Source organism: Pinus tabuliformis, chromosome 6 (assembly GCF_031772625.1).
Source record: "Pinus tabuliformis cultivar Carrire ecotype Pingquan chromosome 6, CPIR1, whole genome shotgun sequence".
Classification (NCBI taxonomy): Eukaryota; Viridiplantae; Streptophyta; class Pinopsida; order Pinales; family Pinaceae; genus Pinus; species Pinus tabuliformis.
This window is the reverse complement of record NC_142292.1, coordinates 189,282,735-189,291,733: the sequence shown is the minus strand read 5'-3', so window position 1 is coordinate 189,291,733 and position 8,999 is coordinate 189,282,735. Positions and strand designations below refer to the sequence as shown.

The 8,999-nt window shown below is 32.8% G+C and overlaps 1 protein-coding gene across 1 annotated transcript; it reads left to right on the top strand.

The window, feature by feature from the left end:
- Nucleotides 1-6,020: 6,020 nt before the first annotated feature.
- On the top strand, nt 6,021-7,073 carry LOC149258097 (uncharacterized). Its single transcript, XM_089400936.1, has one exon. The coding sequence runs from the start codon at nt 6,021-6,023 to the stop codon at nt 7,071-7,073; it is 1,053 nt and encodes a 350-aa protein (XP_089257062.1).
- Nucleotides 7,074-8,999: the final 1,926 nt, after the last annotated feature.

Genomic DNA, 8,999 nt, shown 5'->3' with positions numbered 1-8,999 from the left:
GAAGTTGAAGACATGTGCCCACATACATTTGAGTGGATTAGGTCAAAAACCCATCTTGACCTATGTTCACTCAGGAAAACATCCTTCACATGCTTGCCAAGTGCACAACCCTTGCACACTCCTTTCTTCTCAGCCTTGAAGATTGGCAATCCCCACACCATGTTCTTTAATATTGGCAACATTCACTAGAGAAAGTTACCTAGTCTCTTTTGTCAAATCTCACACAAGTTGTCATTATCATGCCCTAAAGTTCTTATAGGATTCCCTTGCAATTTAGGATGAGGACTTGTTGATCTTCCAAGTTAGCCATATATGTAAGCGCTATCATCACTAAAACTTGAAAGAGATTTTTAGTTGTGATAGGTACATACAAAACATTAATAACTTAGTAAGCTTAAGGATATCATTTGATGGATCCCACTCTTGCAACTCGATACATGACATCATCACCAAGTTCTACTAAGGTACTCTTCTTAGAGTTTGTATGTTTGTAGGCTCCACTGTCCACATACCACTCGACATGAGACATGATGTCAAATGACAGGCATTAGGCCATTGAGAAGTGTATCTCAAGATTGGATGAAAGCTCATCCACTTGAGCTGATGCTTTTGCACTCCTTGTAAGTCACTTATGGTGTTGTTTCTTTCCCTTCCCCTTATTTTGATGACATTGGAAGCAAAGTTCCCAAAATTTTGACACGTGAAGCACTCTATGTGGCTCAAGTCCTTCTTTCCCTGGTTACAAGAACGTGGCTTCTCTTTCTTCCCTTTTTAACCCTTCTTAGTTCCTCTTTTCTTGTTTCCCTGATAATCCATTGAATAACATACTTCCATTTGAATTTAAGACAATCCAAAAATCCTCATATAGAGGGTTTATATTAATTTTATAATATCATTATAGGTAAACATTAATACTCATCCTCATATACTTTAATCTACGAGATTCTTCCATAAATGTCACTCCATTGAATTCTAGACAATCCAGTAATTCTTACGTAGATGTTTTGAGGGTTGTATAACATGTTTTTTATCAAATTTGTTTAGAATTTGGGTGTTTGGGAGAGACATTCTACTCCTCCTCAATACATGCAATAGTCTCCAGTATTGTCTCCTTCTACTTGAAGTCATTCCATAGCCTGCTAAAAATGGGAAGTTTTTTTTGGCATGTCATAGCCAAAAAGTTTCCAAAAATAGCAGGTCCTATTTAATGCAATGGGTATGCCTGGCTGGCACCCAAATGGGCAGGATCTATTCCAAAATCCCATGCTTCCGAGGCGGGGGATCAAGCGCATAAGCCCACCACCGCAATATGGGCCATCGCGGCTACTCTGGCACTGAGTGCGCTCAGGAGAAAATAGTTGGGAGGGTTAGACGCTCCTAGTGGGTTGCAGGAACCACTTTCATTCCATTTATGCAAAGCTCAAAATGAGGAATGGAGGCCTGTATCCCACTAGCTCTTTACCCTTCACCTCCTCTCAATTGTTTGTCGTTGTATTTGAGATTGACTCTACTCATACTGCTGCATTGGAATATCGCTTAAACAAAAGTTAAAATAAATCACCAGCTTAACAAAGAACCTGATAACAACTTCAATGTGCTTTTCTCAAGCATGGATCACAACATCTGAACCTTGTTGCCTCCTGAAAACTCCCTTTCATAGGTAGAAATCCTACTATCTATTCAATGATTTTTATAAGGTTTCAGCAAACCTCTCTGATACCATTAAATATATTTTAAATCTGATATGGTGAGAGTTATTGAGAATTTGAGATAGAGAACACCTCTGGCTCCCCTTTTTTGGGGTACCTTGACTAGATCCATCAAAGTAATACCCATGTTCTAGATTTGTCCATAGGAGCACGAATCAACTTTTTCTGTGTAGGGGTGGTGAAAAAGATTTGAAGTTTAAGAAGATTGATTGACCTTGGAAGGAACATTGAAAAAGAGAGATTTCAACATTTTTATCTTTCCAGATTCCCCATGCTACTATTATAGGAAGGCCTTTGAAGTCTTTAAGATCTAGGTTTTGCTACCACTTTTTAAAGCACTCTTGAGCATAACCTCCTTGTCCACGATCCTTTATCCTTGTCAAACCATCAATTTCAGTCCAGGATTCCTTTTTTAAGGACAAAATATCTGTAAGTGGCCTATGTTCTTTTCAGAAACAGAAGAAAGGAAGACCATGCCCCCTTGTGAAGAGCTTCCTATGGTACCTGTGCCCAATTTTTATACTGCTGTCAAGTATATTGTATTTGATGCTGTAAAGAATAAAGAAGGATTAACTTGGTCCATTCACCCTCCAACACACATATTTGGCTTTTGTCCTTGGAGCTTGATGAATGTTTTAGACACACTGTGTGTTTACACTGCCATTTGCAAACATGAGGGGTTGTCTTTCAAGTACCCATGGAACAATATATCATGAGAATAATTTATGAATGCATCTTGATCAAAATTGATTGCAGAAGAGGAAATTTGGGCATTTGGGCTACTACAGATCCTTATCAAAAGAACTAGGCCTTTGATTGTGATAATGGAGATGTGTATAAATGTAAACACCATTGGAGAATACTTGCACAAAAATCTGATCTCAAACCATTACCATATGAGGGTGAAGGGTTCAATTTGGATGAGGCAATGAAAGACAAAGTTCTGGTGGATGCAATTTTTAATGAATGTAAGCTCTTGGATTGAGCACTTGGGAATGAAGTTGTGCATGCCTTTGGTTTGAATAGATTATTTGATTGTATTACATTTAACATTTAGATTTATTTTTTCATTCAAATTTGGCTATAGTTAGATCACCTAACATATCACATTTTTTTTCATTTATGCTCTTCTTCCATATGGGCTAGCGACTTACAACGTTTCCTTTGCAACATTTGGTGCAAATGCTAGTTAGTTTAGAATTAAGTAAATCTGAGATAATTCAGAGATAAAATCATTAGTCTATTTATTATACATTTTGGAAGTTTTCATATAATTAGTTTAGAATTAAATAAATATTCCTTGAAACTTTTAAAAGATTTTTAGGGTGCTAAATTTATATATGTAGTGATTTAAAAATTATATATGTAGTGATTTAAAAATTTTAGCTGTTAAAAGATTTTTAAAATACTAAATGTTATATAATAATTTTAAATGACAAAAATCCATCAAAATTTATATATATATATATATATAAATATAACAAATTTAATTTAACAATAATTAAATTCAATTTAACAAAACTTAAATAAAAACTTAATCCTAACCATATGGAAATTCATAAAATTTCAAAATTTAAATTCATATAATTTCAAAATTATTTCTAAATTGAATTCTAACATTTTATTAACCTTTTGTTTGATTTATATGACTATTTCTAATAAACTCAAATTAAATATCTTCACCGCATTGCTTAAAGGAACGTGAATTTCTATTTGAAATTCCTACCATAAAATATTTTAGGATATATTTTTTTTTAGCTCTAATCAATATTACTAATTTTTCTTTTTTATGGAATACAAATTTATTGGAAAAGTGTTTATTTAAATTTATTAAACTTGTAAAGTGAAATATGTTTTTATAATAAATGATATTGGATGTCTTTTAATTAAGTTGATAAAAATAGTTCACCATTACAAATGAAATAGTTAAAATCTTTTAATTTGTTTTACCATTTAATTTTAAAATTAAGTGATGTATATATATTTTAATAAGATTAATTTTAATTCCAGATGTATAATGTGTTTAGAGGGAATGAAAGTGATGTATATATATATATTTTAATAAGATTAATTTTAATTCCAGATGTATAATGTGTTTAGAGGGAATGAATCTTCGAAGGTGAAAACTTTTTATTATGTTTTATATTCTAAAAGTAAAGTTGCACCTCAATTAATTTGATCCTTTTGTTGCATGATAGTTAAATAAAATTTGATAAATTAGGCAAAATCATAACAACTTTTTGACAGTACTAGATTCACCAACACTTAGGGGATCTCTCCGATATGAAGTCCCAACTAGACCTCAAACCGTTCAGAGTAGGAGTCACAATAGTGGGTGGTAGTGTAGTTCCTTGACCGTAGTAGTGGGCAGAGGTAAGTAAGATAACTTTAGGTGAGAACAAGTATGACGATGACGTGTGATTGTCTGTGTTCAACATGGAGTTTACAAGTGCCCTTTTTTTAAACAATGTGTGATTCCGTACTCATGGAATTGACATGTGTCTTTTTAAAAATATAAATAAAATATTTTCTAAATTAAAAAGATATAATAAAAAACAAAAATAAACATACATATTCGATTAGTTTTCATTAAAACATTATAAAACAACACTAATCCTATTTTCACTTAGCTAGCTTGGATTGTTATTGATGTTACAACTAAATGTCGAGGAGATGTGGTAAAAATATTTCAGTCACTCTCAATGATAAGTAAAATATTTTGATGTTTATGTGGAATACCATAATTTTATATCAACTAGATAAAATAATTAAAAGGGAAAATGATTTTATATTTTCACTTATTAATTCGAAGAATATATATAATATATATATATATATATATATATATATATATATATATATTTTTACTTTTTATATCCATATTAAGTAATTTATTTGGATATCAATTTTACATAAATGTGTGTGTATATATATATATATATATATATATATATATATATATATATATATATATATATATAGTTAAAAATAATAATAATATTCAACATAACAAAATATTTCATTTGGTAAAGAAAAGAAGTAATTGGAAATAAAATCTCAATTAAAAAAAAAAATTCAATATACAAAGTTAAGTAATATATTAATTACAATTTTTTTTTATATGGACAATTAATCACGAATAAAATATTTCAATCCTGGTTTTAAATAATATTTTAATGTCAACTATATATATAAAGAAATTGATATATTTTGAACTAATTTGTTTAAAATTCAATAAAGATTTATTGTAACTATAAATTTAAATTTTATAACCATGATGTGTGTATGTATAGAGAGAACCTATATAGATCTATCATAGCTATGGATATATCCCTCTAACCATGGGTAAAAGAGATTTGATCTTTCTAGGAGCTTGCTAGATCAGTGATTGAGATAGAAGATGAAAGAGATTTGATCCTTCTAGGAGTTTGCTAGATCAGTGATTTAGATAGACGTGTATTAGTTAATTCTATATTGAAATATTTTTAAAAAAATTGTTTTTTATTTAAATTACTTTTTCTATCCAAATTTAAAATTTGTAGTAAACTTTCAACCTAACAAATTATTAAATCTCTTTCATAATAAGTTGTAATATCAATTAAAAACAAAGACAATAAAATATTAAAACTAACTAAATATATATTGATTGTTATTTTTTAATAGCCAATTTCATATATATATATAGATATATATTTTAAAAATTATATTTTAAATCCAAATTTAAAACAAACGAAATCACATATATCACAATCATCTAGGCTCAATAAACTAAGAGATAAGAAAGAAATTTGTAGGGCCAAGATTGAACACCGACAAAGTCACACGTCATCATCATATTGAAGTGTAGCTTGCACCCCTAGGAAGATAAGAAATTTATAGGTTGGAAGATTTGATGTCTAATAATAAGATGAAAAATACTAAGATGAAAGATAAATCTAATGGATAAAAAAATTGGCATCATTGAATTATGTGAAAATAAAAATTAATTGAATGAATTATGTGGAAATCAAAATCAAAATTAATTAAATGAATTATGGGAACTCAAAATAGAATGCCTAAGCATGAGATCTAATGCTGATTTATTGGTCCTGGCTAACTGACAGATTCTTTAAGAAAATCTCTGTTTGGGAAGCGAGATTTCTATCTCTTGCCGGAAGACTCATTCTGGTTCAGTCAGTTTTAGCTCAATTATCAGTTTATTGGTCCCATCTGTATCATCTTCCGGCCTCCATTATAAAAAAAATAGTTTCCATTGCGGGCAATTTTTTATGGGGAGGAAAATCATTTCAGTCAAAGATAAACCTGGTCAAAATGGATATCATTTCGAGGCCGAAGATTAATGGAGGTTGGGGTCTTATTAACATGAAAATCTTTGGAAGGGCCTTACTGTGCAAATCGCTTTACAGGGGTATTTTTGGGTCCGGGCCATGGAGCAAGATTATCCAAAATCGATATTTGAAAGGACGCAGCCTGGAGTTCTGGTTCCGGAGACCTTCTTTTGGTATGAAATCGGGTTCGGCTATTTGGAATAGTTTCAGGAAAATTATTCCTTTTTTCATTCAGAATCTCCGTTGGAGGTTGTATTCAGGATCCTGTATCTTCATTGGCATCGACCCCATTGTCAATAATCTGGAGCTTCTGATCCCAAGAAGCCTTTCTCTCTTCCTCCAAGCAAAAGGTATATTCACTTGGGAAAAGCTGATTAAAGAGTGGACCTCCTCTTCTCCTGTTTGGATTGGCGAGGAGGAATTACCGCTTCCTCCACATTTGAGACAGATATGGGCCTCGGTGACCCAGAACTTATCAAATAAAGGCATCCAGCGCATGGGAAACAAAGACAAATTGGTATGGGCCATATCAAAATCATCTCAGCCGGTTAGGGTGAAGGACATCTACTCTGTCATGGTTGAAGGCCTTCTTGTGGCTGCGGATTCAAAATTTCCGATGCCACTGTGGAATGTGTCTTGCCCACTCAAATGCACTCTTTTTTCATGGCTGGTGTTCTCCAACAGGGACCTTTCCTGGGAGGTACTTCAAAAGAAGGGGTGGAATGGGCCGGGACGATGCTCCATGTGCCTCTCGGATCATGAAACCAATGTTCACATGTTCTTCCAATGTGCTCAGACACTGAAAATCTGGTATGAATTGTCTATATCCTTTTGTTTTCCTTATCGCGTTTTTGCTTCTGTACAGGAGGGCTACAGGTGGTGGAGTGAGCAATGCTTGTCCCTACACTCTATGTTTGTCATGGTCATCTGGCTTTTATGGAAGTGGAGAAATAATTGTACTTTTCAAGACCTCAGAACTCCTATTGCTTCTATTCTGCTGCGGATTACAGATTCATCTGTCCCCCCTGATATGTAGGGATCTCTATTCCAATAGTTCCTTGAGGTCGTCATTGCTGCTGCGCAACAATGTTTATTTTGGAACAGAACTGTTACTTGAGGTAGTCATTGCTGCTGCGCATCAATGTTTTATTTGGAACAGAACTTTTACTTGTGGTCGTCATTGCTGTTGCGCATCAATGTTTTTTTTTGGATTTGTCTGATTATGGAGCTCTCGCTCTATCTGGTGCTATTGGTTACACATGGTCCATATGGAGATTTCTTAGTTTATTGGTCTCTTTCTGCTGTGATACTAACTGCTCCACCCATCTGATCATCTTTAAACCTTGCACATCTCATACATGGTTTTTATCTGTTTTTGCCGTGGGTCTCCAGGCAATTCGGTTATGCTGTATTCATGGACATTATATTTCCGTAATATAATATATATGGTTTTTTTTCCTCTGAAAAAAAAAAGAGATCTAATGCTGATTAAAGAAATTCGACATTAATTGGAAACCATCGAAATATACAAAGACAAAAATGAGTTATAAGTTTTTTTGTGGTTCAATAATTGAATTTTCTATGTTATTTTTTCGTTACAATTTTGGAAACCATCAAAATATATAAAGATAAAAATGCGTTATAAGTTTTTTGTGGTTCAATAATTGAATTTTCTATGTTATTTTTTCGTTAACGTGTTAGCACTTTTTTTCAAAAAGGATGTTCTAGTAGAAATCACTTCTATGTTATTTTTTTAGTTACAATTTGTTTCTATGTTATTTTTTAGTTACAATTTGTTTAAATTTGCTGCACTTTTTTTTTCACTTCTATATTATTTTTTTTTGTTACAATTTGTATAAATGTGTTACATTTCTTTTTTTTTTTTAGTTACAATTTGTTTAAATGTGTTGCATCTTTTTTTTCACTTTTATGTTATTAGTCCCTGCGATTTGGTAGATGGCATGGACTATGGATTATAGTAATCGATATGGCAAACTTGACATTAATTTCAGCTGCTTTCTTAGCTGTTTACTTTCGTGATTGCGACAAGCAACCAAAGTATTTAACCTAATAACATATGACATCCTTTTGCCTTCTTATTTAGCCTCTTCCCAAGGCTAAGAGGCTAAACCATGTATTACAATCTATGCCATTTCCTTTGCATTTTGAAGTTTGCCTTCTTATTTAGCCTCTTCCCAATACTAAGAGGCTAAACCATGTATTATAGTCTATGACATTTCCTTTACATTTTGAAGTTTAAAGAACCTGTTAAACTAATGCTAACATTAGTTTTAGCCTCTTCCCAAGGCTAAGAGGCTAAACTATGTATTATAAAGTTTGCCTTCTTATTTAGCCTCTTCCCGAGACTAAGAGGCTAAACCGTGTATTATAGTCTATGCCATTTCCTTTGCATTTTGAAGTTTAAAGAAGTTGTTAAACTAATGCTAACATTAGTTTTAGCCTCTTCCCGAGGCTAAGAGGCTAAACCATGTATTATAGTCTATGCCATTTCCTTTGCATTTTGAATTTTAAAGATGTTGTTAAACTAATGCTAACATTAGTTTTAATAACGTTTCATGCTTAGGAATTAAAAACATATCTTCGATTATATGGTTGCCAAAGTTGTAGTCTTTAAACACATGGCTACCAAAGTTGTAGGGCTTAAACACATGGCTCACAGATGGCTCTGAACGGGAACATCCAACTATCGATTGAACCGGGCATTGCCCCTTCTTATCGCTATTGCAACAACTTGTGTGAAGCCCTTCTTATCGCTACTGTAACAACTTGCTTCACATAGCAACTGCAAAAACTTGCTGCAGGAACTGCAACTGCAACAGCCTGCTTCATGCCCTAGGAAACGAGGAAAACAAAGGTTGCTGCAACAACTGCAACTGCAACAACCCACTTCACGCCCCAAGAACAGAGGAAAACGAGGGTTTTGCATCTCGAAGAAGCAGAA

Coding starts and splice junctions, on each gene's coding strand:
- LOC149258097 (XM_089400936.1), top strand. CDS start 6,021: ATGGATATCATTTCGAGGCCGAAGATTAATGGAGGTTGGGGTCTTATT.